At 53.7% G+C, this 20,120-nt stretch overlaps 6 protein-coding genes across 6 annotated transcripts; 4 read left to right on the forward strand and 2 right to left on the reverse strand.

Annotated features, from left to right (window-relative positions):
- Window positions 1–644: 644 nt before the first annotated feature.
- On the forward strand, window positions 645–2,174 carry CCOS01_03616 (uncharacterized protein; the record flags this gene model as incomplete). The annotated part of the gene is made up of 1 exon (XM_060451802.1): window positions 645–2,174. One exon carries the CDS (start codon window positions 645–647, stop codon window positions 2,172–2,174), a length of 1,530 nt encoding a protein of 509 aa, XP_060318067.1.
- A 219-nt stretch (window positions 2,175–2,393) lies between these two features.
- Window positions 2,394–4,998, reverse strand: CCOS01_03617 (uncharacterized protein; the record flags this gene model as incomplete). The annotated part of the gene is made up of 7 exons (XM_060451803.1): window positions 2,394–3,353; window positions 3,423–3,621; window positions 3,673–3,797; window positions 3,865–3,918; window positions 3,990–4,720; window positions 4,782–4,830; window positions 4,897–4,998. The coding sequence occupies 7 exons, from the start codon at window positions 4,996–4,998 to the stop codon at window positions 2,394–2,396; spliced, it is 2,220 nt and encodes a 739-aa protein (XP_060318068.1).
- Window positions 4,999–6,671: 1,673 nt separating this feature from the next.
- Window positions 6,672–8,318, forward strand: CCOS01_03618 (glycosyl hydrolase family 71; the record flags this gene model as incomplete). The annotated part of the gene is made up of 4 exons (XM_060451804.1): window positions 6,672–6,842; window positions 6,919–7,152; window positions 7,221–7,628; window positions 7,695–8,318. The coding sequence occupies 4 exons, from the start codon at window positions 6,672–6,674 to the stop codon at window positions 8,316–8,318; spliced, it is 1,437 nt and encodes a 478-aa protein (XP_060318069.1).
- A 463-nt stretch (window positions 8,319–8,781) lies between these two features.
- CCOS01_03619 (SH3 domain-containing protein) lies at window positions 8,782–15,072 on the reverse strand (the record flags this gene model as incomplete). The annotated part of the gene is made up of 2 exons (XM_060451805.1): window positions 8,782–9,437; window positions 9,501–15,072. 2 exons carry the CDS (start codon window positions 15,070–15,072, stop codon window positions 8,782–8,784), a joined length of 6,228 nt encoding a protein of 2,075 aa, XP_060318070.1.
- A 2,406-nt stretch (window positions 15,073–17,478) lies between these two features.
- On the forward strand, window positions 17,479–18,027 carry CCOS01_03620 (uncharacterized protein; the record flags this gene model as incomplete). Its single annotated transcript, XM_060451806.1, has 2 exons — window positions 17,479–17,570; window positions 17,727–18,027. The coding sequence occupies 2 exons, from the start codon at window positions 17,479–17,481 to the stop codon at window positions 18,025–18,027; spliced, it is 393 nt and encodes a 130-aa protein (XP_060318071.1).
- A 379-nt stretch (window positions 18,028–18,406) lies between these two features.
- Window positions 18,407–18,685, forward strand: CCOS01_03621 (uncharacterized protein; the record flags this gene model as incomplete). Its single annotated transcript, XM_060451807.1, has 1 exon — window positions 18,407–18,685. The coding sequence occupies one exon, from the start codon at window positions 18,407–18,409 to the stop codon at window positions 18,683–18,685; it is 279 nt and encodes a 92-aa protein (XP_060318072.1).
- Between the last annotated feature and the right edge of the window lie 1,435 nt (window positions 18,686–20,120).

Here is a 20,120-nt window from a genome sequence, read left to right on the forward strand (position 1 = left end):
GCGGATAAGCACAACAGCAATGTCGCCGTCACTCGGAAACCTCCGACCCTGGCGGTTGGGGACGGTTCATGCCCGACTAAGGCCGCTCCTTGCTTCCGATCCACCTTTCGGCAAGATGGCGAGCTGCCGGCGCCTCCACCGCCCCATATCCGAAGCCACCAAACGAATCGCAGTGACATCTTAGCAGTAGTCTCCGGCGTAAGCCGGACGACGTAGTCGATGACCTCGGTCATGCTTGCTAGAGTAAGTCATCTGACGGCTGTTAGTAACTCATCTCACAGTAGGAAGGTTTGCTGGTCAGACTAATTGTTTTCGTAATGCTCTCGGGAAAAACCATGAGGCCTAACTCTATGCCAGCGTTTTCCCCCGAAGTCATCGTGTGACCCAACTCGACTATCCGCACAGATGATTGTTGGTTACTAGATTTCCTTGATGTTTAATAATACATGGTATCTAGAAGTTTGCCTCTAAATTATAACTCTCTACTACAGGCTAGTTCTATCTAAGCCTTACTTATCTTCCAACTATACCCGAATATCAACCTTATCGCATCACTCTTATCTTGATCTCTTCCTACTCAGCCATCCTCATCAAGGGATCTTCTTGGTCTTTGAACAACAACTGATTCACAAACCAACACCATCATGTCGACCAGCCTTCTATCCACGCACCGGTCAGGTCCTCCGGGCCATCCGGGACCCGACGCCAACTACGTCGACGCCGACACCCTCCGAACGACCTTTGCGCTCGCAATGTCCGCCATGTACAAGGCCGAGGTGCCCCTCTACGGCGACCTCATTCAAATCGTCCAAACCATCAACAGAGATGCCCAGTCCAAGCAACGCCACGGCCTCGGACACGGCTCGAGCTCCGCAACAATGGAAGCCAGCATCGAGCGCCTAGCCCTCGAACGGCACGGCGCAATCCGCCTCGGCACCCCGCAAGAACTCCACACCGTCCGCCGCATCTTCGCACTCCTCGGCATGCACCCCGTCGGCTACTACGACCTCTCCGTGGCCGGCCTGCCCATGCACGCGACCTGCTTCCGCCCGACGTCGCCACACTCCCTGGAACGCAACCCCTTTCGCGTCTTCACAACGCTCCTCCGGCCCGAGCTGCTCAAGTCTGGCTCGGCGCGAGCCGTTGCCTTAAATCTCCTTGCAAAGCGCGATATCTTTAGTGATGCCCTGTTGGAGCTTCTAAGCATAGCTGAGACGTGTCAGGACGGTCGCCTGACACCAGAGCAAGGGGAGCGGTTCGTGGTGGAGGCGATTCGCACGTTTAGCTGGCAGCCCCTCGCGGCGGCTACGCACGAAGAGTATGCCCTCTTACGGAGCGAGCATCCCATCTTGGCGGATATCGCGTGCTTCCGCTCGTCGCACATTAACCACCTCACGCCGAGAGCCCTGGATATCAATGCCGCGCAAGAGGCCATGCTTGCCGCGGGTATGGCTGTCAAGAGCCGTATCGAGGGCCCGCCGGTGCGCGAGTGCCCAATCTTGTTGCGTCAGACGAGTTTCCTTGCGCTACAGGAGGGTATTCGCTTTGCTATTTCGGGAAGAGACGAGTTTGTGGATGGTTTCCATAAGGCTCGGTTTGGTGAGATTGAGGAGAGGGGAGCTGCTGTTACGCCTGCAGGCAGAAAGCTCTATGACGAACTATTGGAGGAAGCAATGGCAATAGTACAGAAAGAGGGGGAATCTTCTGATGCGAAGTTGGTGGACGAGACATTTGTAAAGGTCTTTGAAAAGTTCCCCGATGACTGGGACGAGCTGCGGCGGCAAGGGCTCGTTTACTCGGACTATCGATGCGCAGAAATCGCCAAAGAGAAGCTGCACAGCTTGGAAAATATCGATACAACAGACCCAGCTTCTCTTTTGGATCGGCTCGTCTCCGAGGGTGTGCTCGAAGCGGTGCCCATCACGTACGAAGACTTCTTACCCTTTTCGGCTGCCGGCATCTTCCAGTCGAATATCCAGGCCGGGGCTAGCCCAAGCAAACCTACGATAGGAGAGGATGAGTCGACGCGACCCGATGTAGATGGCTACGAGAAGGCTTTGGGGAGAGGTATCCTCAACGCAAACGACTTGTATGCGCAAGCGCAGATGAAGAGCTTGCATACCTGCGCGGAAGAGCTTGGTTTGAGTATGGACATGATTCCACGGCTTTACTAGTGCCCGGGGGCAGGATTCCAGGTAGACACGTAGAGAACTTGCTTACGCTTTTTGTTCTGCCAGGATGTTTGGCTTGCATTTCGTCCCAATGATTGGAAAGATTTTTGATATTTGTTGCAAGCTTGATAGCCTCATTTCGTATCTCGGCGCCCCTAATTATAATACCATCCTCGTTCATCGTAATTCATGGCATCTGTTCCGACGTGTCGGCAATGACTGCTAATAATCTCGAACACCTTGAAGCAACTCTTGCACCAGCCACTCCGACTCTTGCGGAATCGACAAGTCGTCCAATCCCATAATCCAATCCTGCATCGACGGCGCCGCACCACCACCAAAAGCGGCATGCATATCTCCCGCTACCGGGCCCGACTCAATCGCAGGCAAGGAAGTGTTACCACTCGGCGCCGCCGCCGCCGCCGGTTTCTGCCCATCATTACAAACCATACTGATCGTCCTCTGCGACAGCGCCTCAAACATATCCCGGTACGACGTCGCCAGGTTCCAACGCTCGGCAATGATAATAAGAACGGTGGTGCACGCCATACACGTCGTCACCACATCAGCCTGCCTCGTCGAGTCCCGGACGCGCTTGGAGCGCCATAGGCAGTAGAGATACGTCAGCCCGCCCAGGAAGAGGATGTGCAGGCTGCCCCAGGTGAACTGGACCGAGGAGGACTGGTAAACGCGGCGGTAGAGCATGCACATCTCCCTCGCGCGCACCGCGCACTCTTCCAGCACCCGCTCCGTGGCTTCGTTGTCGTTGAGGTTTCCTCCGTGACCGGTGTTGTCCGCCGTAGACTGGTTTGCTGCGGATGATCCTCCCATCATGTAGTGGCGGTATAGCAATAGGATCGAGTGGTCGTAAGCGAGTTGGAACCAGGAGCGAGAGGTGAAGACTGACAGTGGGTGCGCCCTTGAGTAGTTTAGCTGATCGGGAGTCTTTGCACGCCACTCCTCCAGTTCATGGCGGAGACTCTCTATTGTAGCTGTATTTCCGCAGCCGCAATGTCGAGTCGTGGGGGGATATAGGTTGTCGCTGATCTTCGTCCACAGCCGTCTTAGTTTGATAGCGTGGATGAAGCCGGTCATGAGTGTCGGCGGGTCTGTATTGGATGTTCGTGAGGCTGACAAGAGTCCTCCCGAAGTCACATTCTCATCATCGATATCCAGTGGTAACTGCGCTCCTCGTTAGTATTTTATAACCAGAGGCTATCGCGAGAGATACGAAGAGAGGAAAAGCCTCACCTCAACATCGATAGAATCGTCCGGAATACCAACTGGGCGGCCTAGTGTAAACGCAACGACTCTGTCAATGTCATACGCGACCCAGAAACACCTCTTGGACATCTCCTTAGTCAAAGCATCTGTATTTCTGTGATATCTCTCGGCACTTCGGTGGTAGCCGAGCTCGATACAATGGCGTATAGCCATACCAGAGACTTTCCTAAGAGATAGTCAAACCGGCACCATGATTTCAAGTAGACGCTTGACTTACCACAGACTTACACCAACAGGTGATCTGATAGAATACACAGCACAGGCTAGTATTGCCTGGATGGACTCTAGGCTGTCAAGGTCCAAGACTGCCGAGATGTGATCCAAGGCCATTGAATAGTAAGCCTGCCGACTCCTGCGTCAATATTCTTCGTCGCATAATACGCCAACTCCACGAAAGAGTAGAGCATACCTCAGCAGCATCATAATGGTTTTGACCAAGGACTAAAGACCCTATTGAATATACCTGAAAGTCGTATTAGAGCACTGCCGATCTCCTCACAGCCATGTCACGAGCTCTCCAAAGGTCCGGCTTACCATTAACACGAAGAAAAGTGTTGATCCGTTGACACTGCTCAGATCTCCGTCGAGACTCGCCTTTAGACATGTCTCTTCCCAAATCCGGAACGTCGGCTTATGCAGAAATGGGTACTGGGGATGTATGTTGTTAAAGTACGCTTCTGACAAGTTTGCCCTCAGTATCGGCGACGGTAACCTCAACGGAACCTCTCGGACAACTTCCGGATTGATATCCTTTCCCCGGCCTGCATGGCTATGCTGCGAGCTCCCGCCAGTGCTGGCAAGGCCCATGGTCGCGCTGACGATGCGCGAAAAGGAAACAGCGGAAGAAGGACCAAAGTAATGCGGCTCCCGGCCGGCCGCGCTTAGACAGAGCAACGCAACCTCTGACGACAAGGTATCGACATGATGGTCGTCAACATCTGGAGAAGGCGCACGTAATGCCCGCGAGAAGTCCACGTCTTCGAATGATGAAGGCTGAGCCTGGAGGTTCGGGGCGAGGGCAGATGGCATGTGCATGATGGGCATTGCTTGCGTGGGACCGCCGTTGTGCGAAGCGGCGGCGGCGTTTTGGTTTGCTTCACGACCACGACTGCCACCACCCTCGTGATTGGCACCAAAGTGATCGAGAGCGACTTCGGGCCGGGCCTGCTGTAAGAGACCTTCGAGATAGGCAACGCGGGCCTCCAGCGACTTCATGTAGTCGCGCGGGCGATGTAAGCCGGTGCCGGGGTCTTCTACCAGGCAGTCTGGTTTTTTCCACATTAGATGAAGTTCATTATGCCGTCTCATGTTGCTATTGGACCTTACCTCGTCCAGTCCTCACGCAGTTCTGGCACTTGGGACTTTGTCCGTCGCACTATGAACGAGTCAGTCAGCTCGGTTGTGTCTTTTGCAGTTCTACTAGAAGACAGTTGAATGTTACCTTGAGCTTCTTTTGCTTGCAGCCGATGCAGGCCAACATGGTGCGCTCGCCGAGTCGCGGGCGTTTGGCCTGATGGGTGCTGCCGGTTCTTTGGCCACTCATTGTGAAGGGAGGAGGGGAAAAGAAGACCAGCGTGTTCTAGACGAAATGGAAAACGAGAGGAAATGCCCAACGGCGCGGAACCGCCGATCTGCACAGTGGAGACTTTGAGAGTCAGATATCGCAACGGTTTGAAAGCATGTAAACGAGCATGGAGACCTGTCGTCCGGGAAAGTCTGGGGTACGTTTGCCGTATGTGTCAGCACTCGATTTCCGCATAGTTGTTGGCTCGGACAATAATAGGGGGGCACGGAGGCGGGGTGTACCGGAGGGCCGCGCTACCGTTATCTCGTGCGGAGACTGGTGGGAACGAGTTAGCACTGGTCGTCTGTTCGGAAAGTTCCTGGTCTCCCCTGAAGTGCGATGTTGTGCGTTGTAAGTACACCTGTTAGTGCACGGAGATGGACGTCGAGTTCGGCCGGGATTGTCTGCTTTCCGGCATCGGAGGAGTTCAGCTAGCCAAGCTGGTTTGTTATGAGTGGAAGCATATGACCGGTGTTTGAAAGTTCAGCCAACAATAGGCGAACCATATTGTTGTTCCTCCCGTGTTTGCCTTGCGTGCATGTACTATATATCATTGAGGCCATCCACACAATGACAGAAGGTGGAATCAATTGTGCTTGCAACGAAGACTTGACCCACAGGATCCACCGCTACAGGTCTTAGTCAACTCACGCTTTGGAACTTTCAACTTCCACAGTCTCTATGGCTCAGTCGGTAGAGCGTTGGTCTCATATCCATACATATGACTCTAGATCATCTAGAGATATCCAAAGGTCGCAAGTTCGAGCCTTGCTAGGGACATTTCCTTTTGGTTTTGCCACTATTTACTACCCGACACATCATTTATCGCCAGAACTCAACTACCTAAGCATCAATCGATGGTCAGGTACTGGCTCACTCACTTTTCCCCTTCTTTTCTCCATCCAGCAAGCATAGGACTAGCTCTTTATGTCGACAACACAAAGGCAGAAAAGAACCGGGTTTACAGAGGAAAGACATACATTTCTACTTGACTTTCTATCTTGGTTGATTCAATGACATGCATGGTTCCGAGAAGGGAACTAAGAAACAGTCCGAGAAACAATCCAATGTGTCTTTCCTTTCTTTCTTCTTTGGTTTTCCGACCAGCTTGTATGTAATACCTACATTCCGATCGGTTGCGCCGAGCCATGTTCCCTGGCCCGCGTTGAGCAGCGATAAAAATAGTAACCACTACTTTATCCAAACAGATTCACCCGCTGCCTTCAAGGTTAGCACTTTAAACCCGCTAAACAACACCTGCGGAACGCACTGTAAGTAAGTACTTAATAACCTGCAGCATAACATCGCAGCGGCATGTTTTAGTTACACAACACCATCGTCCAACGTCGAGAGAAAGACCACCGATAACTTCATCCAAGCGTAGCAAAACCCCCATGATCAATCGTCCGGATAACTCGGGATGCTGCTAAGCCCTCGGCTACGCAGAAATGGGGCAGCAAATGGCAGCTATCGTTCGCCAAGTCTGAAAGCTTTCGCCATCCCACCACACGTGTCATTTAACTGGAGCTTCTGTATTCGTAGATGCAGCGGGCGCACGCGTCACTCCTGAAAGTGAGTGAGTTTGACGTGGGGGCTCAACTCACTCTCCCCAAAACACCAAAACCGCAACACATACATGCACTAAACAAATCATGAGGAAATTCTTCAGAGAAGCAAAGCAAAAGATCGAGGCCGAAATCGCCTCCATCACCGGCGACGATGAGCCCCAACAGCAGCAGCCGCCGCCGCAACATCAACAGCAGTACTATCCCCCTCAACCGCCGCATCAGGGGTTCGAGAGAGCGGTATTCGCTCATTTCATGGTTCGTCAGGTCCTCACGGAGGCCTCCTCAACACCGCACTATGAGATGCAAACATGAAACTAACACACATCAACAGCTGAGCAATACCTGCGAGTACACCGTGGACGAGTACAAAGTCGACATTGGCCTAGCCCAGCAAGCGCACATTGACGCCTTTGTCCTCAACTTTGGCATCCACGAAGAAGCCATCGTGAGGCTCCCCGACGTCTTCGCCGCCGCCGAGCAGACGGGCTTCAAGCTCCTCTTATCCTTCGATTACGAAGGAGCAGGAGCATGGCCCAAGGAGCGCGTCATCGAAATCGTCAGCAGAGTAAGCCTCAATCTCCCCGAACCTTCAATCAAAAGTCCGAGATACTAACCCCCCCCCCCCCCCAAAAGTTCGGCCCCTCACCAGCCTACTTCAAACGCGGCCATCAGCCCATCGTCTCAACTTTCGAAGGCGTCGGCAACGCAGCCGACTGGCACGAGATCAAGGCCGCGACGAACTGCTTCTTCATCCCCTCCTTCTCCTCCATCGGCGCCGACAACGCCCTCAAGACGGGCGTCACCGACGGCCTCTTCAGCTGGGCCGCCTGGCCCCACGGCAACGCGCGCAAGATGGACGAGGGGCTCGACGCATCGTACCGCCACGCCCTCGGCCCGCACCGCCCCTACATGGTCGCCGTCTCCCCTTGGTTCTACACCAACCTGCCCACCTGGAACAAGAACTGGGCGTGGAAGGGTGATGACCTGTGGAACGATCGATGGAATGAGATTCTGGCCATGAGGCCCGAGTATGTGCAGATTGTGAGTTCACACACACACGAAACCCACTTTTGGGGAGCATGACATTGACCACAGACAACACAACAGCTCACCTGGAACGACTTTGGAGAATCGCACTACATAGGCCCCCTCCACGAGAAACAATTCGGCGCCTTCGAATACGGCCAAGCCCCCTTCAACTACGTCCGCGACATGCCCCACGACGGCTGGCGCCTCCTCCTCCCCTTCCTCATCGACCTCTACAAATACGGCACCGCCACCGTCCGCCGCGAGGGCCTCGTAACCTGGTACCGCCTCCACCCGGCCCACGCAGGCGACGCCGGCGGCACGACGGGCAACACCTCCTCCCACGGCCAGGAGCTCTTCCACCCGTCCGAGATCATGGAGGATAAAATCGTCTTCTCGGCGCTGCTGACGGGTCCCGCGCAGGTTACCGTGAGCGTGGGCGGCGTCGCCGAGGAGGCCCGCTGGGACGAGGATGATGGCACTCCTGCGCGTGGTGGCGTGGGCGTGTATCACGGTAGTGCGCCGTTTAATGGTCGGACTGGCGAGGTTGTCGTGACTGTGCACCGCGGCGGGGACGTTGCGGCTCAGGTGCAGGGGCGGCCTATAACAACGGAGTGCCATCATGGAGGAATGAATAATTGGAACGCTTGGGTTGGCGCCGCCGAATCTCATGTGGAAACACATGCTGTTGCGTATTTGGGTTAGTCGCGATGATATAGACCATGGATAACCAGGATAAACGCTCGAGATGAGAACCTGTGGTGTTTGGCACAGCACAGTAAGACGCATATTTGTTGTTCAGAGTAGTTTGGGTTTTTATTCACACTTAGTGTGAGACCAGGTATTATTCACAACCAGAACCTGAAAAAAATGAGCTGCATCTGCGGCGCTGTGTCGCCTTGCAGATGAGGGGGGATCCTACAGATACATATCCAGAACACCATCCCGCCAACCGCTCCCCGTCTGTACAAATCGCAAAAAGCCAGTGGAAAAAGTATAGACATCTTGAATGCGATCACGGAGAAGCACCCCGTGACGGCCTTGAACCTGCCCCTGGGAACCAGGCAGACGCTCCCCTACACTTGTGGCATCATCATGAGACCGGGTATTGCCATTCACCCGTCGTCTTGTTCATGTAACCAAGCTGCTCGGCTGCTGCCGTGAAGTCCTACTCCTCGTGCACGCTGACCATGGTACCGTTCCCCTTAGCAGACTTCTTACCAAGTTTCAGCATGCTGAGCCTCTTTCTGACGCTTCCACGTTTGACGATGCCAAGTGCGTCCACAGGCCGTTCGTCCTTGTACTCCCGCTCCTTCTCTGTCAAGTTCGTTCCCGCATCTGAACTGCGCCGTCCGCCCGAGTCCGTGACCCATTCGCTGGTGGCATCGTTACTGCCTAGAACCCGCGGTATGTCGCTGGACGGAGCTCGGAAGAAGCTGCTGCGACGGTTGGCGTTGCTTGTAATGGTCACGTTGTCTTGTGTCTTGCTGAAGCTTCGGCTGCGGTGGCTAACGGTGTCCTCAACTTCCGGTGTCGTTTGAGGGTCGCTGGGGGTCTGTTGCAATACTGGAGATTCCTTCTTACGGCCTCCCAAGAAGCTCAGACGCGTGCCACGCCCTTGGCGGATGGCAACTGGCTGGACAGTCGACACTTCTTCGACAGCGACTCCGTTCGTCATGGCACCAGCAATGCTCTGCGGTTGGGGCGATACTTGTTCGGTAGATGGTGACGACCGCCTGTATGTCGGCGAAGCATTGGCGGACTCCCGTGATGGCTGCTGAGGAGCGAAGAGGGCAATCTCAGGCGCAAATGTGCTTTCAAAGTCTGTAATGTATTAGTATGGAGCGCCTAGGCAAGAGGTCATGAGCATGAGCAAGAAGGACTTACATCGTTGAAGTTCCTCGTGCCTTTCGTTGAGGATTTCGTTGGTACTTCTAGAAAAGGTTGCGAGGCACCGCTTGATCATGATCGCATGGTCTACGAGCGCCATCTTAATCGCGTTGTCTTCAGGGTCAAGCTCAGGCTCAACCTCTTCTTCTTGAAGCACATCGTCCTCGTCATCCTCGGGTTCTGCACGGGACGGCAGTAATTGACGATAACATGCCACGCTATTTTCCGAATCTGGGTTGACCGACACACTTACTGCATCGACGAGCAGCTGTGCATTCTCTTCGTCGCCCTCGGTAATCCGCTTCTCGATCACTGTCATTTCCTGCGTCTTCCTTACAATCCGCTCTAAGCCGGTCTGGCGGGCACTGAGTTTGATCTCCTCGGTATGCACGATTTCGCTGCGGCGAAGAATTGTCGGGAATGGGTCGGCAGTGGTGAATACCATCTTCTCCGCAAAGTGTTCCTGAACAGGGCCAGATGTGCTGCGCTTAGAAGACACCGAGAAGCTCTGAGGGTGGGCGGATACCAGGTAATCGCGGATTACTTGGGCAACGCGAGCACGCTGGAATACTTGGTGTGACAGATCGCGGTGCGGTGTGATGGCAGAAACGACCAGGAACTGGCCTTCGACATCGTCGACATCACCACCGGTAACGATCTGAGCGGATGGGTACTGCTCCTGCATGCGATCGGTGAAGGCAGAGGCGCGCTCGGTCGGCGAGCCTTCGTACACAAACTCCTTGTCACGGAGGCTAGAGGGGAAGCCCAGTCCTTTGTATACCACTTTGAAATACTTGGGCACCAGCTTATCGCTCTTGGAAATAGTTTCGTAAATCGTGGCAATGGCTCGCTCGGTTCTGGCCAGTTTGGCAAAGTCGAAGACGTTGCTCTCGTACTGAATCCGGAGTTCCTGGTAGGCAGCTAAAGCGCTAGTCCAGGCCTCGCCCTCTTCGAAGTGCTTGATCATGTCGAAGTAGATGCGTTCCTTGCGCTCGAATGAGGTTTGGATGGGGAATTCCGGGTCATCCAAAGCAGTCACTTGCTTCGTAGGGTCCCAGTCATAGAGGTCAGCGTGCAAACGAAGGGCCAAGCCAGCTTCGCAGTGGTTCCTCGCCTCGCCCTGAAGAATGGCCAACTGATGGACGTATCTGATGAAGATTTCCTCCTTCTGCATGTCGCGGAGGAACTCCATCAGGCGTAATCGGTTGATCAGGTGGGATGCTTCGCTCGTGTTATCGCTGCTGTGTACGGCAACGAGAAGATCCAGGAACTCGTCGACAGTTGCCATCAGGTCACGGATACCGGCGTAGAGAGGCTCGTCGGGAACGCTCGACAGCGGCGCAAATCTCTCCAGGACCTCGTTGACGAACAGCTTCTGCAGTATGCTTTCCGTCAGGGGCTTGGACTTGAAGTAGTGGTCGAGGCAGTCAATCATCTCGGTCTGGATGACGGACAAGTCTTCGCTCAGGGTCCATTCGCTGACAATCATTGTCTGCAACACCTCCACGGCCATGCGTCGCAAACCTTCGTGGACACTAAGACAAAGCTCGACGATGGGGCCAACAAGGGTAGGGACGTATTGAACCTGGTAGCCACCCATCTTGGATAGGCCATATCGTGCACGCTCGTCGCTACTCGTCTCCCAACCAATGGCCTCCCAAGTTCGTCTGAGCAGTTCAGCGCCATGTTCTCGCACGTCGCCAGCAATCTTCCAGACTGCTCTCCGCTTCTGCTCAGGGAAGGTCTCCAGAGCCAGAGATGGGCTCCCAACAAGCTTCAGCATTGTCGTGAAGAACATCTTCCAAAGTTCCGTATTGAAGTTTTCGGCTTCGTCGGGGTGGGGGAGGAAGGACTCGAGCAGTATGCTGGACAGATACTGCAAGGTTCTCATCGTGGATTTGTGGTGATATATGTAGACACTCAGCCATTCGTGTGGGAATGCCTCGCCCATCAAGATGCTCATATGCACGCGAAGGGTGTTCTCGAGGAGGGCAGTCAGGTCTCCTTCTGTTAGTTCCAGCTGCATGCCGCTCGGGGAATTCGAAACTGCCGACAAAATTGCAGAAAGCTCAACCAACGCTTCGTCAAAAGTAGACTCCTCCGCAATAGGCTTGGAGGGAAAGGGGTATGAAGTAGGGAAAAGAAGTGAAAGACGGCTGCGAGGCTTGCTCGAAGTGGCCACGATAGAGAGGTACGAATCAATGATCTTTGGTAGGTAGTCGGGGATCTCAGGGCCGAGGTTGTCGATCTGACCGGCAAGGATTGAGCAACAAAGACGAACTTGCTCCTTCCAGGAATCAGTGACGTCCTCATTATGACCCCAGTGCGGCGCGATCCATCGGACGGTATTGGCCGTGAGAGCTGACTTTTGTTCAGGGTGAGAAAATATATCCAGCTTGGAGTAGTTGATGATGAGCACAAGCTTGTACAGGACCAGCTTGCCCTTAACAAGCGAACACGAGTCGAGAAAATCGATAGCAATGTGCAAAATCTCCTCGGTCGTCAGGAGTCCAGTCAACTCTGGCAACCAAGTGTGAAAGTGTTGAACAGCTAACGTCTGGCTGCCAACAAGGACAGGTGCGTTGCTACGCATCATGGAATCAAGAGCTTTGAAGATGTTCCTCAATTCCCGAGTGAAACCAGGGGTGGAGTGCGAAGTCGTGATGCCTATCCCGGCTTCCTTGGCCTTTTGCTGGCCTCGCGCGTGGGTGATGAACTTGAGAATGTGTCGCACGACCTTGAAAGTGGAGCGGAGCTTTCTCGAAGTCTGGGCCTCGGTAGGCTTCTCCAGCAGGCGAGTGAACGATCTCACGAGACAGGCCGTGGCGAACGGGTAGTTGAAGCGGTTCTCCGCATAGTGGTCGACAAGTGGGCCGAGATTGAATCGTCTGTCATGCACAATGCCCAGGACTCTAACCAGTGCAGTGAATACAAGGTCTTCGTATTCGTCGTTGCCCGAGTGTTCCACCAGGACGCCGAAGAGACCATCAAGAACGTCGCTAAGGAGCTTGACAACCTCGATTTCGGGAACGAAGATCAGATGCTTTAGTAACATCGGGATATCCTCCTTGGGAGCCTCTTTCCATTTGAGCAGGCCCAAGACGATGCGATCCTGGGAAAATCGTGTGCTGCATAGGTATGTGTCGACTCGAAGGAGCGCAAGAGGACCGGTTACCTCGGAAGAGTGTTCGTCGTTTCCTCTAGCACTCCATTGTAGTGATAGATAACCCCCTTTGCCGGTCGGGCCAGCTTGAGCCGTCGAGGTAAATTCATCCGTCTTGTATAACAGCAGGGCATGTGCTCCGTCTCGGACAAAAGCTTCTTGGTTCCACAGTGGCATGTGGGCAACCGCGAACGGCGCATTCGGCATGTCGGATAGAAACATGACTATGTGCGAAGTGAAGACATCTTCTGGTGGAACAGCAAGTCGGACAGTCTGACTCCAGTGCTCCCCCCTCTCAACAGCCACAGACTTCCACGTGGTGATTCCTTCGGTGTTGGACGAAGAAAAGATGCAGTTCGGAATCTTCTCCCCGCCTGTTCTCCGTACCTCAAGTGTAACCTGTAGGTTATTCCCATGAACACTCCCAGAGAGTATGGCGGGGTTGCCTGCATATCTGGACAACAGATTTTGCTTGGAGAGCGCAGCAGTATCGAGAGTAACATAAATGTCCGATCTAGCTTTTGTAGGCGCGCCAGAGAAGCCCATCTTGTTTGTTTTGCGAATGCCAGCCAACAAGGTTGGCGTCATCTTGACCAGCGCATCCACATCCGGGTGATTGAAGGACTTGAGATGCACCTGTACGCGCTCGGTTCGGCGCGACTTTTCGTAATGCCCACTCTTGCTGTCCATGAGGTCTCGGATAAGGGTATCCCACTCCTCGTGGAGACCCTGCTTCTCTGTCGGTAATGTTGGTGATGGCGACCAAATGCTCACGACCTGTTCCACATCTTCGTCCTGCTTCATGACCGCATTGAGTTTCAGAACACCAATTCCCACCGTCCGTTCGGCCATGTGGAAACCTGAGCCGCCATCGAATGAGCCGCGCTGTCTGGAACCGGCAGTGCTGGGAGGTGCGGCGCTGTCTTGGCTCTCGTCCTGTGTCGGGGGGCGACCCTCGGGCTGTTCTGTTAATGAATCAAGCTTCGGTGTGGCATTTCCTCTGGAGAAGGCTGAGCGCCCACTCTTGGACCCCCACATTAGACTTCTTCTAGAAGGTTTATTGCCACTCGCAGAAGGTGGCTTTGTGGGATCTTTGGAATATCCTCCACCCTGAGACTTGATGCCAGAACGAGAGTCCGGCTTCCCGCTGGGAATAACTTGCTGGCTCGAACGCACCTTGACGACGAGGTATAGCTCGGTCTCCGCCGATGCAACGTCGCCAATGTCTTGTGCTGAAAGATCGGCGAATATTGTTCTAGTTTGACCCGATTTCGCCAGACTTCCTATCGTTCCCCCGGGTGGTATGTCAATGATGAAGCATTCGGTGAGAGCGGCGGGCTGCCCTCCCACCGGCTTTGCTACAAGATAAACTACCAGTGATGTCTCCTCGGCTGATGCGCCGGCAAATCCCTTCACGTCAACAAGCAGGTGGTGCAGGGCCGTCGGTTCTACGGTGGGCACTGGTGGCTCATCCAGAACGCTCATAACGGACTGCAGCTTCGTAACGTCGACTACCGAATCATCGCCCGTCAATACTCGTCCCCGGTCTGCGGGGTCTCGAACAATGACCTCCCCTCCACATAGCTTATTCACCCGCACCAGGTCCCAGACTGTCTTTTCGCGCAACTTGTCATATTCATGTCGTGTGAGGACGTTGTGGAGGAACTGTTGTCGGCTAAGATTCAGCGTTTGGATCAATTGCGAAAGCTTCTCCAGGCGAGGGTATTGGCGAGATAAGAGTAGGCCATGTAGATTGGTGGAATGCCACTCTCGGAGACAGCTGGCAATTTCGTCAATAAGCGGTTCAGCTGCTGATGTTGGGGTTTCGTCGCCAATCTTGAGCATCGGCACGGGTGCGGCCGGCCGTGGGGCGTCAGGGTCGCGCTTGACGGGGATGGAAAGTCGACCCTGAGTGCCGTTGGGTAGTTCCCCAAGCGGTTTGCGTCCCTTGATCTCGATTCTGGAGCCTTTGGACCCTCGTGAGCTTCCTAGAGATTTATGACCGTCTTTCAATTTGGGTTTCTCGGTAGCTGTTGGCGTCAATCCGCTCTTTCCCGAGTCGCTACCGAGTTGAACATCGCCAGCGGCAGCAGCATCATCGCTTGTAGCATCGTTCAGGTCTTCCGTGTCGTCAGATTCACCCAAAACCTCGCGAACCTCGACGCAACTTCGGGGGAAGATGCCACTAAAAACGCGGGCTTCGAGTGTTTGGCCCTTTACGGAAGTCAGTCCGGCCAGCAGACTGGGTGGAGCTACCAAGTAGCCACGCAACCAGTTGCCATCTGGGGTTTCTTCAATGATGTAGAGCTCATCGCCTAGTTCGAGGGGGAGATCGGCCGGGCCCGAGGCGGCGAAAGGAAATGTCGCAACGGCGAAGGCAATGCGAGGAAGAGGCTGCCAGGGCATTGAAGGCTCGGTTCGTCGACGACGTGCGCAAAGATGTGGTCGGTATGTGGAAGAATGAAGGACGATGGGGACGAAAACCGATGAACCTGTAACAAATACAGCTTAGCACAGAGCCCAGATCGCACGGCAAAGGATACGGGAGGATGGTGATCGATCGCGAACCTGTGGGACCCTGGCAGGGCTGTTTCTAGTGTTGAGGTAGCCTCGTGGAGACGATCGGCTATCGCTTCATCAGGAACAATCGACACGGGCCGGGTTCGTGTAGTTTTGGTTCAGCGATCCGAAGAAGTGGTTGCGAGGGGGCAAGCAACGTAGGCGAGGAAGAGGGTGAGAGAGAGAGCGATATGGCGCAGGTTCGATCGAAGGGCTTAGCGTTTGGCGTTGCTTGAATTGGGACGACAAGGGCGGCGTTGATGTGTTGCTTGCAGTCTTGCAGTACGGTGCAACGGCGACTACAGCATGTGGCTTCTATCTCGAGTCTGGCGTTCGTGTGAAGGCGAATGGAGCAATTGGGTATCCGTAATTTTTCTCGCAGGGAAATTCGGCCGGCCTAGGAGAGCAGAAGAGGGTCGGCAGAGGAGGAGGGGGTCGGTGGGTTGGGTGGTTGGACTGGGGGATAAGGGACGGGGTATCAACAATGAATATGATTGCAGGCAAAAGGCGAAAAGAAAGCGACAAAGTTGTTCAAGGGTCGTATCGTGGTTCGGGGGACCCAAGCGGTATGTTCCTGGTTATTCCCTCTGTGATGGTCGTGTATCAGATCAGGGCGACGGATGGCGGGTTCAACGGCTGACTACTGCTGCTTTGGGCAGACGGACAGACAGATGAATCAAGGGAGGAATTGGCAGATGGCGGGAAAGGGGAGGAGGTGAGAAAAAAAAAAAGTCATGAGAGACACCAAACGGTCCTTGACTACCTACGTTGGGCTACGTTTAGATGTGAAGAATTTCCTGGCATGAGCGACAACGAACAATGAACATTGAGCATTGGGACGCGCAGCCGTGTGGTGCATTGAGCAGTAAGGTACATACCACAAGCCCAGACCAACGGAAAGCAAGAGCCCCTGAAGCACACAGCAGGGACAGCCAGGAAAGGGAAGGCACCTCCCAATTGTTGTGTGTGCCTGCACGGAGTATGTGCCTGAGCCTTGCTGTGAGTGGCTGGTGGAGAGCATTGGGGAGAATTGACTTGGGCTGGGCTAAAGCTGGACTGCAGTCTGATTGGCTAGATGAGGCTCAAAGAGCACGAGGTGTGGTGGGTCTATCAGGGTCTGCACGGATCACTCATCAATCAAGAGGGGACCTGGAACGGGGGAGGAACGACTGTGGAATCAGGAAGGAATGCAATGAAATAATCCGAGGCTGTATATACACCGCAGTACGGATACCTTACACTCGCATGAATAGATTCAATTACCTTAGTAGTGTATGTATGTATGTATATACATTACTTAAGTATTCGCACGGCTACTAGTCACTGCAAAGTGGCATTACTCGATGCAGATACCAATTCATCTTCGAGACAAGCACGGAAAGTCCAATGTCTTCTCATTGTCGCGACCCAAACTAGAGGCACAAAACATGTTTCATTTCATTCAATGACATGACGTCCCCATGCAACCCCATCGGGACCATCCCGCAAGAGCACCTCGTGTGGTTTGCCTTCAATAAAGCCAAGACCAAAGATCATTAGACAAAGACCAGACCGGAAGGAGAGTATTGCGATCGCGGCGACTGGGGTACCCATCGAGTCAAGAGCGGAGGCTCAGCGACTCGATTGGAATCTCTTTTTGGAAGCAACTGTCATTTCAATTCTACGCAAAGCATTCCCATCACAAGCAGGGTATGTCCCATCTCGTCTCAAACCGGTTCGAGCAACAGCGACACCCGAACGCCTGAGAAACTCCCGTCGTTCAATTAACTCAATCCGCCCAACCTTTATGCCACAATGGACGCAGCCTCCATGTCTTGGACCCTGGACCCTATTTAAACCTCAGCTGAGGGTGGAAAAGAAAACAACAACATGAGCACGGACAAAGGCTGAGAGACATATGATCGCATGGCCTCATTCTGCCACTCTGTTCTGCCGCCTGCGTCCCTTATCGAGTAGCTATGCCATGATGGAAGTACCAGTAGCAGTCGCAGTAGTGAAATAGTCAGTGCATGTCCGTACATGTACCTTTACATGTGACCGCTGCAGCCTTCAACGCCCGTCCGTTGTCCTGGGCAGCAGCTACCACTTCATCTCATCACGCTTGGCCGCTAACCAGCGCCTAGAGAATGAGGCCGTTGCCTCTCTTTCTTTTCCTCTTTCGATTTCTTTCAGCATCTTAGCTGACGGTTTTTACAGGGACCAGCCGAGCGATTGTTGTGCCCGCCCGTCGACTCGGTCGTGGCTTGCGATGCAATGCATTTCATTGTCTCTTGCCCCGTTTGGGAAGATGCTAGTCCGCGACTCGAGGTTAGTGGCGCAGGAACGTTCTCATGTATCTGTCCTAGGTAAGAGACGCATACCGGTACAGGATTGCGGAAGTATCTCTCCTCTGCTTTCTCAAACTATCAAACAGGTGGATCCATTCAATTATCAAAAAAAGCTTGTGGTTGGTCGCGGCCGTGCCATTCTATAGTCCGGGCGTCGACTTGCGTCTGCACTAGACTCGAAGAAGTCTGGTTCTCAGCTTCTTATGCGTGTCTTTGTGTACGTACCGCATCTGAAGTCCCCGGGGCCCCTCCTTCCCGCGACCAACTCATCGTCTTTCCTCGGGCATTGTGGCCTCGACCATGTCCCTCCTGCCTTCGACCGCAGGTTGGTTCCTGCATTTCATGCCGTCCGCGAACTGCAGGCGCCTGCCCTGGCCGCACCCGCGCCTCACTTTGTCATCAGATGAACACCACGCAACGCACCTCTCAAGGTTCCTCGCCTTATGTAATTAATCAACTGCCTCATGCATCGTGAATGGGATTTCCCTCTTGCATCAGAAGCTCCAACTTCAGCCTCTTCTCCTTGTCAGACTTGATTTTCATGGCGGCGTTGCCCCGTTTGGCTCATGCCCCCACGCCTTGGCCCCCAAGTGTCATCTCGCACGCGCCAGCGCAAAGTGTTTGCGTCTCCATTGACCACTCATTTTGAGACACCGACATCTTCGAGAGTTCCATCCACAAATCCTACCCAACGACTGACCATGGTGTCACGCTCGGGCCCTCTGAGATACACCATTTGCGTCTGATTGTGTGCTAAGGAGTAGAGGCATGCAAGCACTTTGTGCGTTGTCAAGAGTTGTTGCTTTTACCATCAGGAGGAAGCATCTTACCCGTTCCATTGTTCAGCAGTACTGATGCCCAAACAGGTGCTATCTTTCTTTCTCTCTCTCCGGGCCCCATGCTCCTCGGCAGTGCCAAATTCGCTCCAAATCTACATCAACTCTTTGCTCACGAACATGCCCTGGGAGTCCACGTGCAACGTAGCAATCGATGCTAGAATTCACTTCGACACCCGCGCAAGATCCAGAGTCGTTCAAAGCGCAGACATCCTAGGCACTTACAACACCATCGCGCTATTGATGACACGGACGAAAGCCACGACGTCTGCCGCCGATAGCCCCGGATGTGGCTGAAAAGCTGGAGCGTTCAGGCCTTCCGCCCGGAGCGCCGAAATGAGACAGATTCCGGACCCACCCTACCATCACCGATCGGGATCAAGACTAGAGCCTCTGCTGCCTTCTTGACCAGGCTATCCAACATCTCTGGCGGCTCTCGGACACTTCCCGCCCAACTAAGATGTACATCCATCGCATATACCGAGGCTACACCAATAGTCATCATCGTTCTCGGAGTAGACCGTTTTCCATCAACATGAGAGCAAGGGGACGGCATTTCCGATCGCCCAGCGAACCCAAGTGCGGTTTGATATCAGTCGATGCCTCTCAAGCCACTCTCGGCTCGAGCCGAACACGTGGCGCTGATGATACCGGACGTTTGTGTCTTGACGAGGTATCCCCGTGGCAGTCTTCTTCAACGGATCGACGCGGGGATTTTACACTATCGATTACTCCATCAGTTCTAACTCGCCCAGGGACCGCACGACAACGCTGCCTGCTAATATACGAGTGATCAGAGTTCTCATGGAGTTTCCTAGGAGTGCCATATCGAGCCACATAGTGGCGGGGCCGCGGGCTCAGGTGATCATTAGTTCGCTCGGCTCTCATCCTCGATATCATCGAAGTCCCGGGATGCATTTCCTTACACTTTGCGAAGTTATTGACTACCTGACCTGACTGCGAGAGCGAAGAGTTGGCGAGCGGAACTCATGTTCGCACTTAACACTCTAGTCACTAGATGATCCAATCGAAGACCATTCTAAGTATCTACCTGCGTAACGATTTCGAACCGTCTCACAGCCTGTGTCGGTCATCTTAGGCTCAGATATGTATCTGTTCGCCACTTGACAAAAGCAGAGCCTTTCGGTCGGGCATTTCAAGCAAGAGAACGTTCAGACAATCTGCGCCGCTGTATGATGGATCACTTCCACCCCAATATCGACAATTCCTGGACAGTATGAGATGGCATCGATCATCTTCTCCGGAGTCCAGTCGATGGTCTCGTGATGGTCTCATTACCATGTATACATGATATCACATTTTCAGCCTTGTGGTGGTTCTTTCCGGCTTTTCGGGTGCAACAGATCGATCTTGACGGGGTCTGGCTTCAAGCAGATCACACGACAACGCGATACTCGGGCTATGCACCAAGCTCGCGCTCATTTCAGTATGGTGATTTTGAGCCAAACAACACGATCCAATACGAGATTGTAAGCAAATTGCCTATCGAGATGGCGGCACCGGCCGGCAAGGACAACCGCAGAGGTTCTGAATTCTGAGACTTGCAGTTACAAAATCTGCTCTGATGGGGATCATTGAAGTGCGAATTCCCGAACGTCTTTACTCTTCCTTCAAGTTAATGAGATCTGCATAGACTCGGTCACGGCCTACGCGTTTACCCTCATGAGGTTGCGACGATGTTGAAAACATTTCAGCCAGCCAAAGGCTACTC

Source organism: Colletotrichum costaricense (genome assembly GCF_030867565.1).
Source record: "Colletotrichum costaricense strain IMI 309622 chromosome Unknown Scaffold_3.1, whole genome shotgun sequence".
In the NCBI taxonomy this organism is placed as follows: domain Eukaryota; kingdom Fungi; phylum Ascomycota; class Sordariomycetes; order Glomerellales; family Glomerellaceae; genus Colletotrichum; species Colletotrichum costaricense.